This window comes from Trichomonas vaginalis, chromosome VI (genome assembly GCF_026262505.1).
Source record: "Trichomonas vaginalis G3 chromosome VI, whole genome shotgun sequence".
Classification (NCBI taxonomy): Eukaryota; Parabasalia; order Trichomonadida; family Trichomonadidae; genus Trichomonas; species Trichomonas vaginalis.
In genome coordinates, this window is record NC_067208.1 from 10,652,878 (window position 1) to 10,665,265 (window position 12,388).

General features: G+C 33.6%; 8 protein-coding genes and 2 pseudogenes across 10 annotated transcripts, besides 1 other annotated feature; 3 read left to right on the forward strand and 7 right to left on the reverse strand.

Moving 5' to 3' along the window:
- Positions 1 to 12,388: part of a mobile genetic element that runs on past both edges of the window.
- Positions 905 to 1,324, reverse strand: TVAGG3_0841160 (uncharacterized protein; the record flags this gene model as incomplete). The annotated part of the gene is made up of 1 exon (XM_051248867.1): positions 905 to 1,324. The coding sequence occupies one exon, from the start codon at positions 1,322 to 1,324 to the stop codon at positions 905 to 907; it is 420 nt and encodes a 139-aa protein (XP_051084342.1).
- On the forward strand, positions 1,388 to 1,925 carry TVAGG3_0841170 (protein of unknown function, DUF4106 family; the record flags this gene model as incomplete). Its single annotated transcript, XM_051248868.1, has 1 exon — positions 1,388 to 1,925. A coding segment is annotated over one exon (538 nt), but the record flags the coding sequence as incomplete, so codon positions are not given.
- On the forward strand, positions 2,336 to 2,728 carry TVAGG3_0841180 (uncharacterized protein; the record flags this gene model as incomplete). Its single annotated transcript, XM_051248869.1, has 1 exon — positions 2,336 to 2,728. One exon carries the CDS (start codon positions 2,336 to 2,338, stop codon positions 2,726 to 2,728), a length of 393 nt encoding a protein of 130 aa, XP_051084344.1.
- Positions 4,033 to 4,452, forward strand: TVAGG3_0841190 (protein of unknown function, DUF4108 family; the record flags this gene model as incomplete). Its single annotated transcript, XM_051248870.1, has 1 exon — positions 4,033 to 4,452. The coding sequence occupies one exon, from the start codon at positions 4,033 to 4,035 to the stop codon at positions 4,450 to 4,452; it is 420 nt and encodes a 139-aa protein (XP_051084345.1).
- Positions 4,469 to 4,891, reverse strand: TVAGG3_0841200 (uncharacterized protein; the record flags this gene model as incomplete). The annotated part of the gene is made up of 1 exon (XM_051248871.1): positions 4,469 to 4,891. A coding segment is annotated over one exon (423 nt), but the record flags the coding sequence as incomplete, so codon positions are not given.
- TVAGG3_0841210 (KilA, N-terminal/APSES-type HTH, DNA-binding family) lies at positions 6,578 to 7,092 on the reverse strand (the record flags this gene model as incomplete). The annotated part of the gene is made up of 1 exon (XM_051248872.1): positions 6,578 to 7,092. A coding segment is annotated over one exon (515 nt), but the record flags the coding sequence as incomplete, so codon positions are not given.
- TVAGG3_0841220 lies at positions 8,325 to 9,125 on the reverse strand (annotated as a pseudogene). Its single transcript has one exon. A coding segment is annotated over exon 1 (801 nt).
- Positions 9,390 to 9,764, reverse strand: TVAGG3_0841230 (uncharacterized protein; the record flags this gene model as incomplete). Its single annotated transcript, XM_051248873.1, has 1 exon — positions 9,390 to 9,764. One exon carries the CDS (start codon positions 9,762 to 9,764, stop codon positions 9,390 to 9,392), a length of 375 nt encoding a protein of 124 aa, XP_051084348.1.
- TVAGG3_0841240 lies at positions 10,860 to 11,509 on the reverse strand (annotated as a pseudogene). Its single transcript has one exon. A coding segment is annotated over exon 1 (650 nt).
- Positions 11,745 to 12,179, reverse strand: TVAGG3_0841250 (His-Me finger endonucleases family; the record flags this gene model as incomplete). The annotated part of the gene is made up of 1 exon (XM_051248874.1): positions 11,745 to 12,179. The coding sequence occupies one exon, from the start codon at positions 12,177 to 12,179 to the stop codon at positions 11,745 to 11,747; it is 435 nt and encodes a 144-aa protein (XP_051084349.1).

Sequence of the window (12,388 nt, forward strand, 5' to 3'; positions counted from 1 at the left end):
GGTTTTTAAGATACTTGCCAAACTGGGCAGGAAAAATTTCTATTGAACTTACTCCAAGCAAAAATAACTTAGTCATTGCACCAACGCAAGACCCATTCACTCTTACAGACGTAAAGGGAGCAAATCAAACGTCATTCGCCGAATTTTGCAAAGACAAAGTTGACTTAGACTTTGGTTTCTCAAACCTCAACACTGAAGTAAGGTATTATTTCAATGCTGCTGGAACTGCTTGGGACCCAGTTAGGTTTACATGCGAACAGTTTGAATGCAAGAGAATAGAAAGCAGACTTGCAGTCTATATGTTGGACCCAGATATTTCAAATGCTTTAGCTGCCAAATATATTGCAGTTCCACTTATGTTCCCTATACACCAAATATCTGTCAAAGACTTTGCAGGTGAAGTTGGAAACCAAAATCCAGGAACCGCAGGTGCAAGAACAGATATTGCTTTAACAACTGCAATGAAACACGCAGATACTATGTTTGTACTGTTCAGACGAACTATAAATGACTATTCTTGTTTCTACAACCCTGGTATTAAATATCATATAAACATAGATGGCAAATATTATCAAGAGAAGAATATTCTACAGTTGAGGATATGAGGTCATACAACTTGACATTAGATGCTATGAACTTTAACAACAACTTCACAACAACCATTAACCCTGAAATGCAAAGTTCTATTATGCCATATGTGAAAGTATGGACTCATACAGGAGGTCAAAAAACTCAATATACAAATGGAGACCGTTCAAACTTTGGCTTGGCATTCCATTTGCTGACTCAGAAGACTTTATGGGTGGTATTTCAACTGTTGGTACTGTACAAATACAATATACTGGTGACAGAGACGGTCCATATGAACTGAGAGCAAAGAAGTTTACAAAACCAATAGCACTTTTCACGGAAGATGCTCTTTTGAAGATTCGTTCGATGAAACCTGCTGGGGCTCCTCAGATTGGCATAACGACAGCTTCCATCGAGCAGATTTTGGCAGCAGGTCAGTAAGTTGTTCTTGAACTGACTTCTCTCCGTCAAATATTGACAGTACGCCAGTTTTGACATAAAATTGTATTATAAACTTTCCTTTAGAAATATCTGTAAGTTTTGTTGTTATATTTTTGTCTGCTTCAAGAACTTTCACCATTTCAGTTATACCAACTTTCTTTGCTTTATGAAAATATTTTGGTTCAGCAAATATTGCTATTCTATAACATTTACCATTGTTTGTATAAAGAACTATTCTGTCAATGTATTTGTATTGTTTGTGTGTGTAAACTTTGTTCTGCTTCAATTCGAAGAGATACTCGAATACGTCCATCTTTTTATTCTAAGTAAAATGTCATTTCCGAAAAATAGAAGCGTGAGTGTTTCAAAAGGTTTAATGGCGGTGGCAGATGTGAAGTTAAATTCACCAACTCAAACAAACAGTCAAAGTGTTGTTGTCAATGTCAAAGACAGAGATGTTGAAGTGGGGAAACCATACGAAGACGAAGATGGTATAACAATAGTTCCTGTAAAAGAACAACCAACATACCCTGAAGTTAGCAGAGACTTAAGTTCTGTTGCAGATATTCGAAACGACTACCAACAACTTAAAGACAAACTTAAAACTCAGGAGAAGATTTGTCAAGCTTTGGGTATAATGTTAAACTTGGTCGAACACAACCCTGTAAAAGTGAACTCATATGTCATTGCACCTCATGAAGTTTTGAAAGAACTATTGAAACTTTTGACAGAGGCAGACGATATAAACATCAAAGAAATAGAACCCGACGTTAGTTGCTGTGGTGTTTCATATAATGTCATTGACAAGATATACGTTATGAAAGGGGGTGAAACGTTGAACTTAAAATATAGTTTCCCAGACGTTATAAAAATATTTGACGACCACAAACATTTCATTAAAGTTTATTTGCTAAGTAAATGGCAGAAGACATAATGGTTTATACTATTACGACTAAAAACCCTGAGTCATATAATTCTATAACAACAAACTTACAAAGTCCTCAAGGACGATATTGTAAACTAACCTTAAACACAATGACGACTAAAGCCTGTTTTGCTCTTTTGACACCAGAAGACTTTATTGTTGTGAATGGTAAAAAATACTCCTTTGAAGATACTTACTCAGATATACCACCAACAGGTTTTGTTGACTTATTTAATACTTTAAGTACGGGTGTAACATGTGCTGCAACTAGAGCAGGTTTCATTATGTTTTGGATGTCCGACTGAGTTTACTATAAACGATATGAGCTATAATACAAAACTTATTTCTGGTTTTTACTACCAACAGTTTCCTATAACAGGAAAAGGTGTAATACAAGGAATGTCTATTCCATTGACATTAAGCACACCAATCTTATATATTGTTTCAAACTTAGGTTCAAAGTGTTATTCGAATGTCGACAGAAACTATTATGACCAAAAGATACTTATGCGTATAAACAATACTTTCTCTGCTGGTTTGCCTATTGTTCATTCGAATGCAGAATTTTCAACCTTAGTGAACTCAAACACTTTGGCAAGTATAACGTTGACATTAGTTGACGCAAACTTTGTTCCTGTAAAACTTTTATGTCCTATGTATTTGTCAATGACGGCAGAAAGTTTCGAATTGGAAGATGCAACTGGTGAAAGTATTGTATTACAAGAACAACTTCAACAACAAATAGCTCAAGAACAACAAATGCAACAAATGGAACAACAAAGTCAAGAATAAAAAAATAATATTTTTTTTATTTTTATAAAAATGTACAGAATAGATGTTTCAGATTTTTATGACTTCCAAGCATTCAGAAATATGTGTCCATTTCGAGACTATAACAAAGCAGTCGAGAATTTGAAACGTTTAGTCATTTATGTCGACTCTGCCCCAGAATGTTATGTTATGAAAGAATGGGATGTAGTCTTTAACAAACCTAAAGCGACAATAGTTTCAGAACAAGAATGTAGACAGAAACTTAAGAAAATAAAAGTCGTACAAGTTGGTATGAAGATGTTAGATGCTTGGGATATCTTATTGTCAAAGTTAGAAGATTTTTCAGTTCGTGGTATAAAGTTCTATACACCATCTCCAAACTTCTATTCTATCTTCACTGGATATAAATATGAACAAGTAGAATGGAAAGAAAATGTTATAGAAGCTTGGTTAGACCATGTCAAAGAAATTATATGCAATGGAAACGAAAGAGTCTATGAGTATATCTTATGTTGGTTTGCAAACATCTTACAACATCCAAGTGCTAAAAATGAAACTGCTCTCATCATAATTGGAAAACAAGGAACAGGTAAGAACACTTTCTTTACAGATATCTTATGCAAACTGTTAGAGGGCTATTCGAACCCGAATATGACAAACTTAGAAAACATCTGCGGTAAATTTAACTCTTCAATAGAGAATATGAAACTTATAGTATGTAACGAACTTCAAAGTATAGATACAACAAAGGTTTTAAACTCAGATGCTTTGAAGAGTCTTATAACAGACAAAGTTGGAGTTGTTGAAAGAAAGTATAAAGACCAAAGAGTTTGTGAAAATGTTGCAAACTTCATTATGGTTTCAAACAATGTTGTTCCGATGAAGTTAGAAAGTTCTGACAGAAGATATGTAGTTGTCAGAACGTCAGATTCTCATATGCAAGATACAGAATATTTTGACGACTTAGCAGAAACTTTGACATCTGACTTTTACAACCACTTGTTCTCATATTTCATGACATTAGATATTTCTAAGTTCAATCCAAGACAAATTCCACATACAGAAGAGAGACAAACATTGTTAGAAGCAAACAAGAGTGTATATGAACTGTTCATAGATGAAACTGACTTTGTGTCATTAGATGAAAGGTCATTGTACGATTCATATAAACAATATTGTCAAGAATATGGTTATATGGCAGCGTCTAAACGAACATTCTTGGCAAATGTCAAAAATCTTTTAGATGTTCAGAACGGCGTATATACAAAGAAAAATTTTTCTGAGTAAATTTTAAAAAAAATATATATTTTTATCCGATAGAAAAGATGGCAAAATTCATCTCAGTAAATAAGTACATGACAGAAGTCAAAGATAAGTTAGCTCCATTCGCATATTTGAATGTTTACTTCTACAATTTTGAAAAGTCTACATTTGACAAAATTTGGAACATTGCACCAGTTAAGTTTGCTGTTGTTAGAAAAAGTGGTGCAACTTTTGAAGACTTAGACATAGAAGGTTTGTTAGCAGTCAAAGAAAATTTTGACAGAAAGTTCTCAAAACTCGAAGAAGGCAAAGCATACAAACTTGTTATACCTTATGAACCAAAGAAAGCAGACGACTATGAATATTATGAGTCTAAGATAGTTGAAGTTCAAGGTAAATTGGGTAAAAAGATTTTAGAGTCTAAGCCAGTGTTTGCTCCTAAAGAGGAAGAGAACATTGACATTGACCCAGAAATGTTCTAAAAATAAAATTTTATTTTTACATGTCAAATTTCTTTTTCTCTGGAACTGGTTCAGGTTCTTTTTTCTCTTCTTCTACTTTCTTTTCTTTCTTTTCTCTCTTCTTCTTCTTCTTCTCTGGTGGAGTTATGTCAAATTTCTCAGAACCATATTTATGTAAAAGTTCTTTGTCCTTTAATAGCTCTTCTATTCTGTTTTCTATTTCATCTTCAAGAACAGCGCATGTGCCTTCTTTGCATTCTAAGAACTTTTGTTGGACTTCATCTTTCCAATCGGCGTCATCTCTGTCAACAAGTCTGTCATTGACAAATTTTAAGACTGCTCTGCTTAATGTTTTATGGTTCTTGTCATATTCCCAGAAACAGAACTTTAGAACAAATTCACCTTTCTTGTTTACACTATGTAAGATTTTATGGTCGACAGATGTTTTGCTGTCGAAAAGCTTTCTCGAATATAGATAGCGAAATCGCTAGACATTTTCTAAAAGATAAAATTTTTAATTTTTCTAAAAATATGTTAGAAAAAAAGTTTGCTGACATTGACAAGAAATTTGAGAATGTTTTAAACAAGAACAAGAGGAAGTTGGAAAATGCTCAGATAAAACCCATACATGACAAGTTCCTATTTGCTCAGAATGGTATAACAGGTCTAATTGCACCGCCTGGGTCGGGTAAGACTTTCACTTATCTTAAAATGGCTGCACAACAACAAGAACTAGATGAGAAGAACCCATTCTATGAGTTAGTAGTCATTTGTAGTACTTCTGGTCAATTTGACCAAACCGTCAATTCGTTCAAAGATATTATAAAAAAGTCTAAGTTAGTATGTATAAAAGACTCTGAGTTGTTAGATTGGATAAAGAAGTACCAAAGAAGAGTTTTGAAGTACAATGCTATAAATGAGTATGTCAATTCGAAGTTTAAAGACCCAAATGAGGAAATGCAGAGAATATTAGAGAAGAAACACTTCAGAAACAAACAGAAAGAGATAGAATACATTTCGAAGAAATTGCAATCTTACGATTGGAAGACTTACCCTCATAGATGTCTTCTTATTTTAGATGACTTTGCTTCTCATCCTTTGTTAAAGAACAGAGAACAAGATATGTGTCGAATTCTTAAGAAGCTCAGACACTTTAACATCTCAGTTGTCATTTGTGTACAGACAGCAAAGAGTTTAAGTAAGGATGTTAAAAGAATACTTACTGATATCATACTTTTCCCTGGATTGTCCGAAGACGATTTCATGGAACTTATGAAAGAGTCCATGGCAGGTAAGTTTGACAGACATGAACTATGGGAGAAGTACAAAGTCATACAAGACCCTCATACTTCTTTCAGAATTCATATCTACGCAAACAAAGTTCAAATTGTAAAAAGTCAAGCGTAAAAATGTAAGTGTTTTAGTCTTAGTCTGTTGTGGTGCTGGGGCTGTCGGTTCTTCTGGCTTTGGAAGACATTCAGGAAGAGGAACGTCGGACATTCGTTTGTGTCCTGTCGGAAGGAAGGACTTTTCCTGTTGGAAGGAAAAACTTTTTCTGTCGGAAGGAAAAACTTTTTCTGTCGGAAGGAAAAACTTTTTCTGTCGGAAGGAAAAACTTTTTCTGAAGTTCGACCAAAAAGTTCTCAATTTCGAAAATTTGAATGGTTTACGGACGAACAACAGGAAATTTTTTTCCAGTTGTCGGGAAATTTTTTTCTTGTTGGAAGGAAGAACTTTTTCTGTCGGAAGGAAAAACTTTTTCTGTCGGAAGGAAGGACTCGGAATGCCAGAAGGATTTGACGAGGCAATTGCCTGAAAAATAAATGGTTCATTTACTCTTCCTCTTTGAAGTTGTCAAAAATACTCTGTTATTTTTTCCTTTAACAATGGTAAATCTTCTTTGAATGTAAGTATTGTACAACCTTTAATATCATAGTGTGTTTGAGGTAACGTATCTTGAACTATTTGTTTCACATCTTCATTTGGAGTCATTGAAATCGGTAAGTTTTCGCGATAGAACCAATTTCTGTCAGATTTGTAAATCTTAGCAAGGTCGTAAAAGCTTTTGTTGTTTCTTCTGACTAAATGCAACATAACCATATCTCTGTCTTCTTCATTTTCCATCTCTTCAGTATAAATCATATACTTATAGTTCTTTTCCTTTCCTTTTGGTACCGAACGTGGTATTCTTTTCTGAATGCTTTTGTCTTTTGCTTCAATGACTTCATCTTTTGCTTGAAGTTTCTTTTCCATCTCTTCACGTTCTTGTCTATGAATTTCATCTAACATCATGAAAATATAACAAGCATAGCGAGGTGACGCCCACATTGCAACAGCATTTACAAGAAGTCTATGTACATACCAACCTCTCAAACCAGGAGCCAAATTCTTGCGATTTTCGTACGGAATCTCTACCCTCGGTTTTCCGAGGGTAGCAAACATATGAGGAAATTCTTCTAAAAGTTCTTTTGTCTGTTGGTTTTCAAACCAATGGTATGCTTGCTTTGTAGAACGAAGAGTATTCAAAATACTTTGCATTTGGTACATATCGTCTTTGACCGAACGAATGAGACGGAGTTGTTTGTTAAACTGTATGTACTCGTATTCTTCATTTATAGCTTCATGGACTATAACTGTTGTTGTGTTCTCTGTTGTTGACATATCTGTCTTTACATACAAAATAAAAAAATAAATAAAAATAAAACTAACTTTATTTTCTATCTTGTATAAAAGACCAAAAATAAACGCTTTACATGTATTTTTCAGCAACTTCGTCAAATAATTTTATAGCTTTATCTATCTCATCTACTTCAAACGTTTCTTTACCTTTCGTGGGAGCACCATACATCTTCTCAAACTTTTCAAGTAGTTCTGTTTCTGCAGCTCTCATATCATTTACAAACACAACCTTAACTCTATTGACTGTAGAGTCATATCTACTACTTATATTATATGTTCTTCCTATCTTATATCTCTTTGTATTGAAGTCCTTCGGTTTCTGAACGATGTAAAGTAAGCCTTCACTGCAACGTTCCGTATCGAACGAACCATATGTTATGAAATTATATCCAACAACTGGGTCTACCCATAACAAAACTACTGGTATAAGACTTTTGTCAATGAGATATGCTGTAGTTCCATGAAATCTTACCGATATCAAAAGCTCAGGATTTCTTGTCAAAATTTTCTGAGTAGAAGCAATTCTAACCCAGTCGTGGGATGTTTTCTTTCCAGATGGAGATATAATGTCTGACAAAGAATATTTGTTGTATTTCTTTGAGTATCTTACGTTTAAATCACCTATTCTAACCACTTTGGTGTTATTGTCTATCTTTCTAACTGTTTCAAACTCAATGTTTAACATTTCCTGTTCTTACATACAAAATAAAAAAATAAAAAAAAATAAAACTAACTTTAATTTTATTTTTTCTATCTTGTATAAAAGATATGATTTCATAGAATTTTTTTACGAAGTGTAAAAGTTCTCTTCGTCAAAAAAATACAGTTATATCATGAAATTTGGTCATTTTTTCAGCAAAAATATATTTTAGGTGAAGAGGTGAGATTTCACCTCTTTTTTCACCTCTTTTTTCACCTCAGTTATTTTATAAGCGTTTCACATGGTAAACGTTATTTTTTAAATTTTGTGAAAACTCAACGGTTTGACACAAGCCATTTTACTCAGAATTTTACTCAGAATTTTGTTGCTGAATTCAGCAAAAATAATGTTTAGGTGAAGAGGTGAGATTTCACCTCTTTTTTCACCTCTTTTTTCACCTGTTATTTTATAAGCGTTTTACATGAATTGTATGATGTATATTTGAAATCCTAAACAATTTCGTAGCTTCTATTTCTTCTTTTAGTACATCGAATGTTTTAACTATGCCGAAGGTTTCTTTATACTTCTTCTTGACATCTGAAAGAAGGAAATCTTCTGCGTTGGATATTTTTGTTTAGAAATGTCAACATGTCCATTTTATCTTCTGCTGGTTTCTCTGCTTCTTTCTTTAAGTCAGCATAGTCGTTTCGCATACGTTCTATCTCTTTGACAGAATAGTTATATTCCTCATTGCTGCTTTACATTTTGAACATTGTGGGTTCTTTAGCATTGTACATGAAATCTTACCTGCAAGTATGACTAAGGCGTCAATGGTTTTCTTTAACTCAAAAGTTACTGGTTTTATCTGTTCGTTCCATACCTTACCTCTTTTATCTTTATCTCTTATCTGCCATACACATTTTGCAACTAACGAAACAAAGTTGTCGTAGGTCTTAAATTCTTCAGATTTGTATATGTCAGAAACATTTTTATATACCATATCGCAATCTTTGTCCATAACTTTGTGGTTGCAATGAAATCCAAGAAACTCATAGTTAACCTTACGTATGAACTTCTTTATTTCTACTGAGTCAGTTGCTTTGACTTCTATTTCATCGAATTCTGGAATAGTGAGCTTTTGTTGTTGGATTTCAGGTAGTTTAGGTAAATGGTCAATAATGTCCTGCATTTCATAAAGATACTGTTCATTTGTTTCATCTTTCGCACTACAGTCTAAATTATTTGTTAAAAGTTCTTGCTTTATCTTCTGGATTTCTGTTTCGAAAGTATATGAAGAAGGAATGAAGCTTTTCATCTCTACTAACATAGATGTTGGGTTCATGACTAACGAGTTTGGTGCTGTTGTTGCTAACATGTTCTTACAATAAAAATAAAAAAATATTTTTTTAAAAAAACCAACTATTATTTTTTATTTCGGGAAAATTCAAGAGGGTGAAAAAACAGGTGAAAAAAGAGGTGAAATCTCACCTCTTCACCTAAACATTATTTTTATTGAATTCAGCAACAAAATTCAAGAGTTTTGTTGTGTTTTCTACGAGGGTAGAAAAGAGGTTAGAAATGAGGTTAGATCTAACCATCTACCCTAAAAATATATTTTTGTCGAAAAAAAATGGTTCATTTACTCACAATATTTTTGTACAAAACGACCCCAAACTTTTAACTTCTTTTCTGCAGCTTCTAATGCTATCTTAGCGAGTTCATATTCTCTAAATTCTCTCTTTAAATCTTCTTGTTCCCATTGGTCTAGTTCGTATGGAGAATCTCTATAACCAGAACATATCTCACGTTCATGTTCTATTTGTTTTTCATGCATTTTTCTAACTTCTTCTTCAAACAAAGGTTTTGCATTCTCTACTGTATCTTCAAGTTCTTCTTCATCTAACTTCTCATGAACTTTCTTGTCTATGGAGTCCATAATTTTTCCAACTGCTATACAATATTTTGGAGAAGCCCACATTGCAATATAGTTTACGAGTCTTGGGTCTACATACATTCCTCTAACCTGTTTGATTTCATCCGGAATTCCTGCATGAACTTTGTATAAAAAGCAACCCGCTGTTTTCCGCGGGTTGGTATATTCTTCACAAAATGCCTTAAAATACTCTTCCCAGGACTTATTTCCAACAACCTTCTAAAGTCTTTCCTAAACTGCTGACACATCTTTGTTGCATTTATATAAACCATCCTTGTCTCTACGTAAGACTTCAATACCGTTGTAAGTGCCTTTTGTGAATGTTTCGCCATTAGATTTGTTCGTGAACGTTTTTGCTTCGACTGACATTTCTGCTTACAATAAAAATAAAAAAATATTTTTTGGTGGGACGTCGGACATTCGTTTGTGGCTTAACCGTCGGACCACAACGATAAAAATCTCTGCTACTAGCAGTACTGCTACTGACAGTAGCAGTACTTTTACTGACAGTAGCAGTACTTTTACTGACAGTAGCAGTACTTTACTGACAGTAGCAGTACTTTATCGTCGAAAACCCTCTCAAATTTTCCTTTTTACTGCAACTAGCAGTACTTTTACTGACAGTAGCAGTACTTTACTGACAGTAGCAGTACTTTTTCTGACAGTAGCAGTACTTTTACTGACAGTAGCAGTACTTTTACTGACAGTAGCAGTACTTTTACTGACAGTAGCAGTACTGCTAGTAGCAGAGATTTTTATCGTCCAACTTTACAAATGTAAACTCCTATCGTTCTATTTTCTTCACTAGGGTCTAACACCAAAGTAACCTTACAAATGTAAACTTATATCGTTCTATTTTCTTCACTAGGTCTAACACCAAAGTAACCTATGTACATGAAATTTCACTGCATAAAAGGAAAAAACCTGCGCGAATCGGATTTGAACCGAGGTCTTCGACGTCTGTAGCGAGGTAGCCCATACCACTGAGCTATGAGCCGCTTGCATATTTTTAAGTAAAATATAGTATATTTGTCATACAGTGAAGGATGACCAAACTTAAAAAAAATAAAACTAAAATATATTTTTTTCTATCTTAAGGAAATTCATGAAAATTCAAGAGGTAGAAAAGAGGTAGAAAACGGGGTAGATATACCCTTCTACCCTAAAATATATTTTTCAATACTTTTTCAGCACTTTTCCGTAGTTGTATATGAAAGACAATTCGAGATAAAAGTCATAGTACAATGGTATAATATGCTGCACACCGTTTGTTGTGAACCAAACTTGAAAGTCAGAGAAACTGTTACTAGGTGGTTCGTAGAATTTAGAAGCAAAGTCATAAAAGTCCTTACCGATACATAGAAAACTATTGTTGCTTGAACTGAAACTTGCATGACACATAACATTTTGAGGGTCAAACACGTTTCTATAAACTGTCAAATCTGTTGGTGGGCGTATAAATTTAAACGGACCGTCAGTGGTAATGGTTCGTTCTGGTTTAGTACCGAAAGAAATTGTGCCCAAGAACGTTTGTCTACTTCCCAAAATAAAAACTGTGTATCTCTTGGAGGGTTATTTTCAATCCTTTGAAATGAAACTGTGGAGTTCATCTTGTCATATTCTAGTTTCAGATAGTATGTTCCATTTAGTAAAGAATCGTATTTTTCTTGAAATTCCCAGTAGTATTTGTTTATTTGAGTTTGAAAGTCATTTAGAGTTTTTTCAAGACTTTCGTCTGAACGAATTGTAAAGATTCTCATTTCATCAAATTTGTCTATTAGACCATCAGAACCTTCATACTGCCCATGAAAATATACTGCGAACATAAAAGCGTTAGTTCTATTTGAAAACAAAACTCTTCTAAATCCTATTGCCTTTGCATCTGAAGGACTTTGAAGCCAACGAATTGGAAAGTCAAACCTGTAAGTACGGGATGAAATTTCTTCATCTGAAATAGTCCTACCAGCGTTTGTAAAGATATAGTCTAACGGTTTTGTATCTGCTACTTTTGTTCTTTGTTTTTCAACCTGAAGCATTTTATATATGTAAAAATATATGGTTTTAAAATGGTATGCCATATAGCTTCTTGAATTTGTTAAGATATAGTCTAATGTATTTTCCATCTGTATCTCTAGCGTTTACATAAGCACAGCCTTCCTTAGTAAAACATACTTGTAATTTCCTATAGTTTACGCCGGTATAAAAGTAGAAAGAGTCCTGTTCTTCGCTATAGTAGTAAAACTCAAACGTATGCTTACCATAGTCTGTAATTTCAATTGCTTCATCTTCTAATTCGTCGACAAATTCGAATACAATATCTCTAAATTTGCTTTTGTTCTTATTGTTTTCAGAACAAGTGACCCAACGTAAGTTTTCAAGTCTATTGTCGTTTCTTATACGGTTTATATGGTCTACAAAAGGTAAATTGTTAGGGTTTGGTATAAAATGAGTTGCAATGACAACATGTTTAAGATAGTGTTTTCCACCAATCCTCATCCTAGCATATCCGTCATTTTGCTCCCATTCGCTTAAAACTCTTTTTGTCTTTTTGTTTCTGACTTCAAATGACTCACAACAGTGAATTTCATATTTCTCATCTAACAAACAAGTTTCCCAACGGTCTTCTCCAACAAACTCAGCGTACATTTCAAATAAAATAAAAAAATATATTTTTAAAATAAATGTTTTAAAATGGTATGCAATAT